Consider the following 12,658-nt stretch of genomic DNA (forward strand, 5'->3'; position numbering starts at 1 on the left):
GGGGGGGGGGGGGGGGAGTGTACCTCCACTAGGGGTTGCCAAAGCTTCACAGGGGGCTGCAAGTCCATTGTGATTTTAAGGGTTAATCCAACTTTTGTCTTTAAATATACAGTTTGCTTATACCTAAGTGTTTTATTCATTTCTATGAAGAAACTTAAATGGAATTGGTATTTTTGAAGATTTGTATTATTATTATTTGAGATATAAAATAAAATAAAGGCACAGTGAAGACCTGCACAGAAACTGTATTCACAATGCCTTCACTCTGTGCTAAACAGCCTCGTCCTGCATTGGAAAAGTACCAGAGAGCTACTGTAATAGAAAGATGACCAAGAATCAGGGAGAAGAAGTCCAAATGACCTAGATCAGTAACCGACTTGGTTTTTTATTTTTGTCCGGTTTTCAAAATAAAGTATACAAAAGGTTTAACACATATGGAATTACAATTACTTGACATATATTCACAACAAGTATGCAAAAATGTTACAATGCTTGCAACAACTAATGGGCTCACAGATGATTAGACTTGTCGACTTTCAGGGGGCAGTCCAAGTTTGTTTGGTGGCTCGTTCAACAAGCAGAACAACATGTGTGTTCATGTTTGTAAGTTGGATAAAAAGTAGACTTTAGCAGCAAGGTAATGTGGTTACTGGTCAAAGTCTGTGGCTCTTGTGTTGTGTAACAGGCTTCTGTCTGGCTCTGTGATGTCTGCTCTGCCAGTGATAGAACACTGATGTGTCTGCTTTATGCAACATTACATCTAAATAAGATCTACATCTGCATAGATGGATTCCCGGTAATCCTTACAATTCATGCAAAACTAGGGGGCGCAATCGTGAAACCAATATCTGAGTAACACCCTCAGATGTAGCCATCCAGCAACCATCTGAAGAATAATCTATTCACAACATGTGGAAGGGCCCAGATCCAATGAGAAAATGGCAAAACTGGCTTCTCTCCTGGGAGGAAAGCTGCAAGTCAAGAAATCTGGAAATTGGGGATGGACCTGTCGGCTCTGCTTCTTCTTCAGCTCATGCATCTGTGTAAGCTTTATCGCAAGCTCATACATTTACCCCAAAACTGAGCTGTGGGTCATTCAGTCCTCTCAACAATGAGGACTGCTGTGATTTTGCTAAGCACTTCCAAATGAAAGGCATGTTTTCATTTCATCCCATGTAATATATGTCTGTTTGCTTTTCCAACATTTTTCTCCATGTATGCATTTTATCAGGCCACACTGGGCATTCAATTTGTTAAGTTCTCCATAACTGAGCTTCAGTTATTGCACAACTGAAAGCGCATTAGGTCCTTCCAGACTTGAGACAATCAAGACTTACTGATTGAGGCAATCAATGTCTTGATTGCTATAATCCTAACTTTTAATTTTCTCCAATCAAGCCAATAGATATACTGCAGCTAGTGAGCTTTAATGGCTTGTGCATTACCAGTGATTATGAAAAGGAGCCTAGACAGAAAATGTAGGACCATATCAGGTCAATTAACTAGAAACCTTTGGGAAAGGATCCCCGTTGGGAAAACATCTGCGATGATAATAGTGAATAATTTCCTATCACAAATGGAATTTCACTTAACCTCCTGAATTGATTTGGACAATTGGAGGAGTGATTTATTCTGCAACCGGGGAAGTTTAGCACTCCCCAGGACAGAGTAGTCCTGTAGACATGCTGCTGAACACATTGTTGAGAGAGGGAGATGGGAGTCAGAGATGGAAGGAAATCTGAGGTTAAGGGGAGCATGGCAGAAGTGCTGAGATGGAGACTGACGGGACCCAAACTGAGCAAGAGACAGTAACTGAGCAAAGTAAAGAGATTGCGAAGCCCCGTTTTTCCCAGCAAAGCCAGAAGCAGCTTGCATGGCAGCTGAAACCCACAGCAGACGGCTCCATTCTGACAGCTGTGCCCTGATCCCTCTCCACATCATGGGTACATGCCAACACAGCCATGCCAGTCTGGCAAGAGTATAGACAAACAACCCCTGCCAACAAGTGTGATCTGTGCACAAGATGGGAACCGCTGCACAAGGGTAGACTGTGTGGAGTGTAAAGGATGAGCTGCTGAATTTGTGGAACAGGGAGGGTTGTTAGTGATGGGGTTGGGCCATGGCCTCATCCAACCATCAAGACGTACTCCCCAATTGCTTCCAATTCATGTCCCTAATCCTGTTTGGTCAGGATATTAAACATGCAAAGGAAGGAAAATAAAAAGAAATGGGCTGCTCAGCATTAGAAAAAGAAGATGTCAGGGTTTACATTGTACCAAAGTATCATTTTGAGCCAACTTCATAGATTTGACTTTAATGTGCAGCATTTCTGTATGGTGACTTTTCTGGGAAATGGGAAATCAGGTTGAACAGACCCAATACACAGAATCAGTGGATGGGTTCAGCGTGGGTGGGTAGATTTGCAAATTATCCCGCTGCTTTTTCTATACTATCATGAAAATGTTCTGTTATCAGTTCCGATAACAGAAAAGTATGCTGTAAGAGTAATTCCACAGCAACTGCTAGCATGCAGGAACTTAGTTCATACTTTATGTAAAACATACTGCAATATTGAGTCAACATGTAGGCTGTGAAACCACTGTGGTCAAATAAAATTAGGATTCAGTGATCAAAAAGCTCACTTGATTACCTAATTTGACTCTGCTCCACTATTAAAACAACTCAAGGGGAGATGAATCTAAACCTCAAATGTATAACACACTTCCTTACCACCTGCCCAGAGTAGCGTATGTTAAGACTCATTCAACTAGCTTGCTCAACTATTACGATTTTTACTCACCACCAGTTCGGAGAAACGTGCGTGCAGCTCCTCAGCGGGCGGCATGGGGGCGCTGAACTCCAGCAGCTGCAGGGGTACGCTGTCTTTGAGGTTGATCTCCAGAGGCTCGCTGCCGCCGAAGCAGCACAGGAAGCCCAGGCCCGACCGCGTCCTCTTCCTGGGGGGCATGGTGGCTGTGGTGACACAGGTGGCAGTGCTGGTGTGGATCGGGAAGGTAGAGGAGGGGGGCCAAGGGGCAGGGAAGGGGGGGTTGGAGAGGAGGACGACGCTGCTGCTATCTAGGGGGCATGATCTATAAGAGAGAAGAGAAAGAGGGACATTGTGATGTTTTGTTTCCCCAGTGTCGTTTAGAATCACTGTCAATGACAATACATTTTGGCAAGCATGGTTAATGTCATAATGCATGACATTTGCATGTTACATGTACAGTAAATAATGTATCCATTGTTTGTATCATAATGTAGCACGACAGAGATTTAGCCTATCCCACATGCAAGAAGGACTCATGCTGGTCTACACGCCCAGTATTTGATCAACGTTTCCTTGGAAAGAAATTATTTGTAGTGCACAGGAAGTAAAGCCATTCATGTTTCCAGCAGCCCCAGTCAGTTTTCAATAAATACAGGAAGATACATGAGCAGCAAGAACCACTGCAGCGAAACAAAAGGAAAAATGCCAGCTACAGAATTTGTAACTCCTTGTTTTGGGATTTTCTCATGAAGACATTAAAGTGCAGGAAATGCAGACTATGCAATGATTAAGGAGCGATCTCTGGAAAGTACACTGCAGAAAGTCTTTAGCAACGAGAGCCTACTGTACCACTACAGGTGGCACCAACATCCCCATGGCGGAAGTAGCAAGTTCAACACTGAAAACTGTTTATTTCATGTTGAAATATTCTTCATTTCCCTTCACTGTGCCTGTATGAAGATGCACCATGGTGGACATACTACATATTGCCGTGTGGCAAGGGGGCACAGAGGCGGCAGGGGCCGCTATTATAGCCTCATCATGACATTGGTTGCACTTATGCCTGGACAACGAAACCTCTTGTCCGTGAGGTACAATGGTTTCTGTCCAGTGAGTGTATGTCTGTTGTTTGTGCAGACTTACGCCAAGAGCCGCCCCAGCACTGCCCTCACTCTTTCAGTAGAGCGGACACTGTGTGTGTGTGTGTGTGTGTGTGTGTGTGTGTGTGTGTGCGTGTGCGTGTGCGTGTGTGTGGACAGTCGTGAATGACATCCACTACAACAGGAGCAAAGGATTGAATAGGTCCAGACACCCTGGAGGATTTCCTCAATGCCACAAGAGGATATGGGTGGTCTCCACTGTGTGAATAATACACTCTTTACACCATATTATGTCCTATCAACCACAGACTTACTTACACAAAGTGAGCATACACCCACATCGGCTCACACAGTTGCAAAAGCTATTCTTTATGCAACAGTTTATGGCATTTGTAAATGAATGGACCTCAAGCCAGTTATGTAAATACCACGGACATGCAAATCCAGCAGAAATAGCTGACCAAGAAATCAATTTTTGAGCCATTTATGTGAAATACAATAAAATTAAGTCGCCATCCAGAGCACACAACTAAGTCCAACAAAAGCAGATTTTACTTTTATACATCTATCCATTCCTCTTCCAAATATTAAGCTTTTATTGATATTTTTACATAACCAAACATGCATTAAGTATTGGCTAGAGCTGTGCACCCTTCTGTTTAATATGGCAGTGAAAGTTTATGACTTCAGTTTCCACAAGAAGCCACAATAGACTACATCTTGACTGAGCACGACTCTCCGCCATCCCTCTCTCACACATTGGTTCAGCGTAGGCGTTCTCACTGCACGGTTTATAAATAGCAGTATGGTAAATTCTTTATGAATGCGCTGGGCCATCGACAGGAGCTTAAAGGGGAAGAAAAAATGGAAAGAGAAAAAGACCACATTTCCATTTAGCCCCTTCGTCCTTTGCTCATTTGCTTTTTCTGCCTCCTTGAATGTGCCATCCCTGTCAAGGCAGAAGCAGCAGAGCTGTGCACAGCTCCAAATAAACTGCAGTCTTGTTTTAAATGAAAAGAAACCACACTTGAACATGGAAACGCCTGTGCAGCCATCACTGGGTTTATTTTTTTGGCAAGCATTGCATCTTAAATTCTTCTGTATCTTTATAATCCCCTTCCAATATGGGGACTGTTTCATTTCCATTGCATCAGTGGGCTGGATGTCAATAATAGCATGTCTGGCATGTTGTGCAAAGTACATTTGATACTGTACCAGCATTTGTCATGATAGCCGAGGTGACAAATCTCTGAATAACCTGCTGGAGGGCTCCAGGGCAAAAATGACCTGTGGGGGCCCTATTATTCCCCAACTCCTCCCATTCCCTGTTCATAGTATATGGATCCCGCTGCCAAAGCAGAGTCACAAAAACTATGTCAGTATGGGTTAGTTGGATGAAATACAATTGTATTTGTTCAAACACAGTATCAACTTAAATAATAAAAGGCATAGTAGTTTGGAAAATGCCTAATGTTAGTCAATAGTATTGGCCCGCTAATACATCGGCCGGGCTCTAATGTACATATGAGCATGTAAGTGTTGTTCTTAGATTGACCTGAAAAATGTCAACCTATTCATTAGGCCCTTCAGCATTTCAGTTTATATTGTGCTTTAGTGGTATATCTTATTGAACATGCATGCACTTGCTTGATTCATTTGTTTTTGTGATATAAATAGAAGGTAAGTAAGGATTTAGTGTTGCGAGGTCCTACACCGTTCTCTGGATGATTGTTTAGATTTCTCTGTAAAAGTCTCAATTTAGGACCTGGACCCTTTTTTTCTTTGTTTTTTGGTAATTTACTGCAGTTAAGAGGTATTTATTTAAATCCAGTGACCGATGAGACTTCAGCCTCTCTCTCTTTGAACAAACATCACCAAGGAGTATAGTGGTAGTGAAGTAGTTATAGTATTTTTGAACCAAAATTTTTCATGTTGGTTTTAAAGATGCGAACCTTTCTTATTGGCTACCTTGTTGCACTTCAGTATGTGATGATGAAGCAGGCGTCGGTACGCTGAGATGGTCCACTTTTGGTGCACACCCGAATGCAGCTGCCACCTTTTCACTTGACCAAACAAAACGCAGCGGCGGGGCAAACAAACTCTAGTTTGAGTCAACCGAACTAAAGGCTGATGATCTGAAAACGCCCTAAGATAACGGTCACTGTGCATGGGGTATGAGCAACAAGTTGCAGATACGCCATATTAACTTGTAGCAAACCAGATGTGGCTAAGCATGGCACGATCAGAATACTACTGTACTGCATATTAGCGGTGACTGTGTTGAGTCAGTGGGGAAAAGAAAACTGAGATGACAGTAAAAAGCCCACTTCAAAAGACTAAGTTATGGAGATTTGTTCCATACATTTACACTTTAAAAGGCTGACTGACTGCTTTTCATCATCGTTATTACTCTAAGATAAAGTACGAGCTGGTGCCTTATCTTTACGGTGGTGAGTTAGGTATCGACACTGTGGACAGCTGGCTGAGCCTGATGGAAAAGAGGCCGCTCTACAGGGGTTTTAAAGCCATTCAGCAAAAAAACACAACCTAAACCTCCTGTCCAGTGTCTGTGTGGGTGTGTGTTTTTAACTTCACCCTCCCACAGAGCCCCACGTGCGGCCAGCCATCACTCAACACCATCTCTGCTGGCCGTCGTCCAGCCCATGGCCAGGGATTGTGGGCCAAGGAATCCAAATACACACACAGAAATATACTGTACAGTATAGACTGTATGTATACGGACAAACAATGAACCAAGAACACTGAGGGCTGTGCGTGTGTAACCTTTGTCATTCTCTGTATGATGGAGTCACCACACAAACACAATCCAAATTGACCATGTCCCCTGCCATATGTGCCCTGAAAGACACTCTTATCTCCCAGCTTTTCATTTCATCTCTCCCCCTCTGACTCACTGTCATCTTCAATTATTCCTCTTTTTCCAGGGTGAATGGAGTGACATTTCCCTTTATCCACCCCCCGCCCTTTAACAGTAACATCTGCCATTTTTCCTTGCCATTTCTCGCATGTCCTCCTGCCAGCTTCATTCCACATTTTATACTCTTCTGTTCCTTGCTGCTCTGTGTTGATGTTTTACGGCTAATGATAGCTGGACACATTGAGAGTAACCAAGTTTCCATAAACGTGTTGTTGTGCGCATCTTGAAGTATCACGTTAGAAAAGCGATTTGGAAAATTTCGGAAAGAAACTTCCTCCTGGCTCTAAAAGGAGGTAAATCCCCTTAGAACCCCACGTTAAATTGCCCAACTTTACAGCAGAACACGTGTACGGCCTGGTACGAAAAACGTCTTTGCTCTCTATTGCTTTTGCTTAGTTACCCTATAGGACAACTGTACAGAAAAGTATTACTCACCCATTTAAATTCAGGCTTAAAGTTATGGATAATTAATGGTGTGCCCCTTTGAGGGACAGGTGGGTGCCATCACTGGAGACCCTAGGCTACTGCAGGGTCCGTATCTTTTCATGGCAGAACCCTATATCAGGTTTTAGGAAACGTCAGGCTTTGCCAAGATGGCGTCAGCCCGCGCCACCAGTCTCGCCCAATTTGAGCATCATTTTGGCTCTTTAGAGATCTATGGCTGAAGTCACAGAGACTACGTCCATATTTTAAAACAGTCCAATATAAACGTTTAGGCCCGTTTAGATGATGGAAACGCGCCTTATTCGCATTTCATTTTTGTGACATTTCAAAACTTCACTCGACATATTGTGCGGCTCGTGTGATGCTTCCTGAAATCTTGTCGTCACAGAGAGTGCCTGGTTTAGCGCAAGCACGCGCTAAAGCCTGTGCTCACCACCCAATCACATCTGGCATTTAGCACTCTATCCATAAATGCTACACATGAGTACAAGACGTGTCTTTGTGTGCCCCTTTTAGTGCGCTCCATTTTTTAACTCGCTCTTTTCTTTTTGTCGTTCCCTCTCTGGTCTCTTTGGTGTCGGTAAGTTGTCCTACATCATGGATGCTGGTGACATGGAAAACTGCACCCAAACACATACACACAGACACACTTCCTTACAATTCCCTGCTCATCACTGGGAAACACATGTACGTATGTATGGTCGCTCTATAAGTCACAGGAAAAGGAAGCTATTACTTAAAGAGTGAAAGCCTGTAGATTTCTACAGACTAGTGCTAATTAACACCATCTGTGTGTGTCAAATGGGAGATGCAGGAAGAGGTGCGTAGAGATTTGTCACTGCTAGTCTTCTCGCCATGACACACACGAATTTCAAGACACACATACACAACTGAAAAAAAGCATGAAAACACATTTTGACAAATTCCCTGCTTGTATGCTACTGCAACAAACACTGAATTGTATGTGCACAGCCATACAGTCACGTTTTCACACGTTTCAAAATTCAAAACCCACTCACTCAAACTTCAGATGCAAGCACATACACACATGCAGTATTTGCATAGTCATACACCAAGAGCCCTAAAGCAGAAAGAAGCCTGCTGGCTGCTCTGTTTGAAGTGTCTGGAGAGCAGCCGAGCAGAGACAGAGAGAGACAGAGAGATGAAGGAGGTGAGGGAGGGAGGGAGGCAGGGATAAAAAGAGATACTGCTGCCACTTCTCATTCAGCCCACTACCACATCGCCTCATCCTCAGTGCCGGGAAGTAGGTCAGTGGAGAAGGAGAAAGAAGAGGAGGAGGGGGCAGCACTGAGCAGAGACAGGCTGCTGCTGGTGGTGTGTGCAGGCAAAAGACAAATTATGTATGTATGTATGTATGTATGTATGTATGTATGTATATATATATATATATATATATATATACACATATACACACGCGCACACACACACAGACACCCCAGTCTCTCAAACATCTGTGCCTGCATCATTTCAATTCTCTCGCCAACATCTGTCTCAGTACACAATGCTTTTAGTACACTAAATAAGAATTTATTTGTTTCCATCCCTACTGAAAAGAAACACTTGGACCCAATCAAAAAAGCTGCATCATTCTCCCACTGACTATTTTTTCTTTTCTTTAACTATGCACAGTCGCCTCCTTCCTCCTCCCTCCTCAGACTTTAGCTACAGCGGTGTGCTCCTGCATTTGAATGCATCTTGCTCACCTTCAACCTCCTCCACATCCCAGTACCACCTGCCTCTCACTTTCACGCTAAGCAAGTGCCCTTGTTGTCTTCATTGTAATGGATGGATGAATGGAATTTAAAAAAAATACTGTAGCTCTTTTTACCCAACTACTGTAATTCCGGGCAAAGACAGAGAGTCAATGAAAGAAAGGCAAAAGTAATGTAGAAGACAACATGAAGGAGCAGCCATAAAACATTTGTTTTAAAACAAATAAAGTAGTAGAGGCAAAAACACAGAAACAAAGAGCAAGATTATTTTAAGGAGGCACTGAATAAAAGATCAGAGGGAAGCCTGCAGGACACTTTTTTTGTGCACACATTGTTTCTGGGTCCCACAAATGAGGACCATTCGTCTGGGGTGCAGGGCCGCGGAGGCGGGTAGAGACAGGCTTACGTAAGAACCCAGCACCAGAGATGGGGGGAGCAGTGCCACGCTGGCACAGGCAACAACAACATGCCGAATGCAGTGCAGACTAAGGTTTTGGAATTGTTTTGGCAAACTAGTTGCATGCAGCTGTCGAGAGGAGAACACGTCCGACCACACCAGTGTTGGAAGGCAAAAAGCACCGGGCAAGATTTCAGTCCCGGTTGATTCGGTGACACCTACGGTTGCTGTGGGACAGCAAGTGCATTTGACATGTCAATGACATGACATTAAAATGACGTGTACACTCAAACAAACTGAGCATGTAGAATGTACTGCATTATGATGGTATAATTTAAAAGACAGTTTCCCTTGTGAATACGCAACTGCAGTCTTGTGCAAGAAAAGCAGACTCCACCTATAACGATGAAAACTATTACATAAAGGCAATTTCACAATCTAAATCCAATAAATGTCTGTTGCCAAAAGACATTCCAGCCAGAAATAGATCACAGGATGGGTTTTTTTTATAAGGAAAATAATAGCATTTTTTCTTTAATGGAATTAGCCTGCCTTTGAACATCCCATCATTTATAACAGACCTTTTACTCAAATTGGTACAGGCACTTGCAGCAGAGGACAAATAACAATGCATTTCCTAATACAGGATGCCAACATAGAGGGACACCAATGTGTCCAACACACACCAAAAAGTCTTAATTGTAATTGTGTGTGCAGCATTCTGCATGTCCTTATATTTTCAAGGGTAGTCTTGCTTGTGTACTGGTATGTAAAAATTGCATGTGAACCAGTGACACTAAGGGCTCAAGTCAAAACCACAGTAGTTATTTAACTAAGCTATTGGACACATGGGAGCCATGCCACTCTTTGGATGCCGTTGCCCCAGACATGCCCTCTAAAACATGCCATACCCCCCCCCCCCCCCCCCCCCCCCCCCCCCCCCCCCCCCCCCCCCCCCCCCCCCGTCTGCCTGTCTGTCCAATGACTAATGGACCTACCCTTCAATTCTATTCTTCCTGCTCCAAAGCCACTGGCTGCAAGCCAAATCACCTGGGGCACTGAAAACTCAGTCTCCCATAAACCCCATTGGATCTGTGGCCCACCCACAGTCCCCGCTTTGGAATTCGGGGAAAGCCATGTACACATCATACATCTTACCCTTTTAGAGTCACAGGCCACTCTGTAGTGTTAATAAGTTACACTACAAACCATACAATAAATGAGAGCTCTCCCGAACACACACATTTTAGTTTGTTCTGTCTTACACCAAGTCAAGAGATTGTGTTCATGCATTACTTCACTAATGACATAGGCTTTATCACCATGGGTGGTCAATTTAAAAGAGTTATGTAAAGAAATAGTGATATGTGATTGGTCTGAAACAGCTGACATGACTAGTAGACATTGATCAAATGAATGTAAATATAACTAATGCACTGCACACTACACACATTGCACTCCTGAGGAGTGACATCATCAACCTATTCCAGTGCAGATCTCCGTGGTAAGTAGCTAGTTTCAGCCTCGCATGACAAATGACCAGAGCGAACAGTGGAGGAACAGCCATCATTTCATGGTACATTTGCATGCGATGCATTCCTGTGCTTGTTCTGAAAGCACACAGAAGGCCAGCGCTTTCATAAGAGTCTATCCTCATGTGGACCAGGACAATGGGCCAGAGGATTTAGCTTGGACATTTCTGCTGGGGCCTGACAGGGTAGGCTTTTACAGGCAGAAATAGTTATTTCGCCTGTGCAACTTCAACTTCCCTCCACTAGCTCTGGAGTCCATGTGTATGTGATCTTCAAGGGGACAGTTATTTTTAGCCATGACAGCATGGTCTCTCTCCAAAACATTCTCAGCCTCTTTGATTGGCACAGAAATCACATTAAAGAGAATGATTTTATTTATAAAGTCAATTTAATTTCTGATAGTAGGATCATATTAAGTAAGTGTTTGCTTTAAAGTCACATGTAAGTAATATACGATAAGCAGTTACTGGAACCAAATTCATGGGCATCATGCTTTGGCTCCATCTACAGACACGCGCCTGGGGTTTAAGGCGGTTGCTGATAAGGGTAGTCTGTGCTTTTATGACTACGTGCATCTTCCAGGAAAAGAACCCAGAATCAGATGATCAGAAACCCAGCCTTCCCTTTAATTCCCAACACGCTTTTTAACCATTCCTCCAAACCTCCCTCATTCCTTTGCTTACGTTCTCCCTCAAATCACTTCCTTTCTGCCCCGCAATCAGATAGGGGATGCTGTAAGGGTGAGACAGCTGGAAATCTATTCAGCTGTTAGACTGGGAGCTGTGCCTTCAGACGGTGTCTCTAGGACTGTCTGAGTCAGAGGCAAAACATGCACCGGTAAACATCATGGTGAGCTGATACTTCTGAGACAACATGCCAATGGGCTTCAAGCACATAGAGTTTCAAAAGCGCCTCATGTTTCTAGTCACTGTATATAACTAGCTTTAACAATAGTTAGAGAACAATGTTAAGGAGGTGTGGTTGAGCCAGGTCCATGTGGCAGACAGGACATACAGTGTAGAGGCAGCACTGAATGTAACATAAGCCATTTAAATTGGCCACAATTATTATTAATTACTTTAATAGCTGGTGGTTAATACGGTTGCTTAAATATTTCCAGACTGTCTCCAAGGCAAATGCAATCAGATTTTGACATGGGGGCATTTTTCATTTTCTTCTGTTTACAAACAGATCTTGCCAGATCGCCAATAAAATGACATTATTATTATTATTATTATTATAATAATAATAACAATAATAATAATATGTAGTTGCCCCAACGTGGTTACTGATCTCGTATATGAAGCACAGAGATCATCCCTTCAGGAACAATGGCAACGATTGTTGAATGCTTTTCAAACAGTATATATCTATTATCAATGGATATTTCCTCACTGGGAACTCAACTGTCCAAAACTTGTAATTCTAGCCGTTCAAAATGGCCGTAATGACCTTATTTGATCATTTCTTACCAATCAATTAATTGCATTTAAAACAGTAAGAAGCCAGATCTCCACCACCCATACGTGGCAGTATTTCAATTTCACATCATAAATTGTCAACGCTTTCACAGCCAACATTTGAGAATTCTCAGAGGACTTATTGGCTACTAGCATCATTTAAAACAAACATTTAAGCACTGTTGGTTTTAACGGGGCCACGAGGCACAGTAACCCACCTCACCCATTAAGAGGAAATGCCACAACTAAACGACTGGAAAAGTAGGAGGGCAGGGGAGGAGGGG

At 43.1% G+C, this 12,658-nt stretch overlaps 1 protein-coding gene across 3 annotated transcripts in view; it reads right to left on the bottom strand.

The window, feature by feature from the left end:
- The window catches only part of daam2 (dishevelled associated activator of morphogenesis 2), a 102,908-nt gene that overhangs the window by 63,971 nt on the left and 26,279 nt on the right, over window positions 1–12,658 (bottom strand). For all 3 annotated transcript variants that reach the window (XM_034857404.1, XM_034857405.1, XM_034857403.1), the window contains exon 2: window positions 2,801–3,092. In XM_034857404.1, coding sequence (XP_034713295.1) covers window positions 2,801–2,968 — 168 coding nt within the window. In that variant the 5' untranslated portion in view covers window positions 2,969–3,092. The remainder of the gene's footprint in view (window positions 1–2,800; window positions 3,093–12,658) is intronic.

Source organism: Etheostoma cragini, chromosome 20 (genome assembly GCF_013103735.1).
Source record: "Etheostoma cragini isolate CJK2018 chromosome 20, CSU_Ecrag_1.0, whole genome shotgun sequence".
Lineage (NCBI taxonomy): Eukaryota > Metazoa > Chordata > Actinopteri > Perciformes > Percidae > Etheostoma > Etheostoma cragini.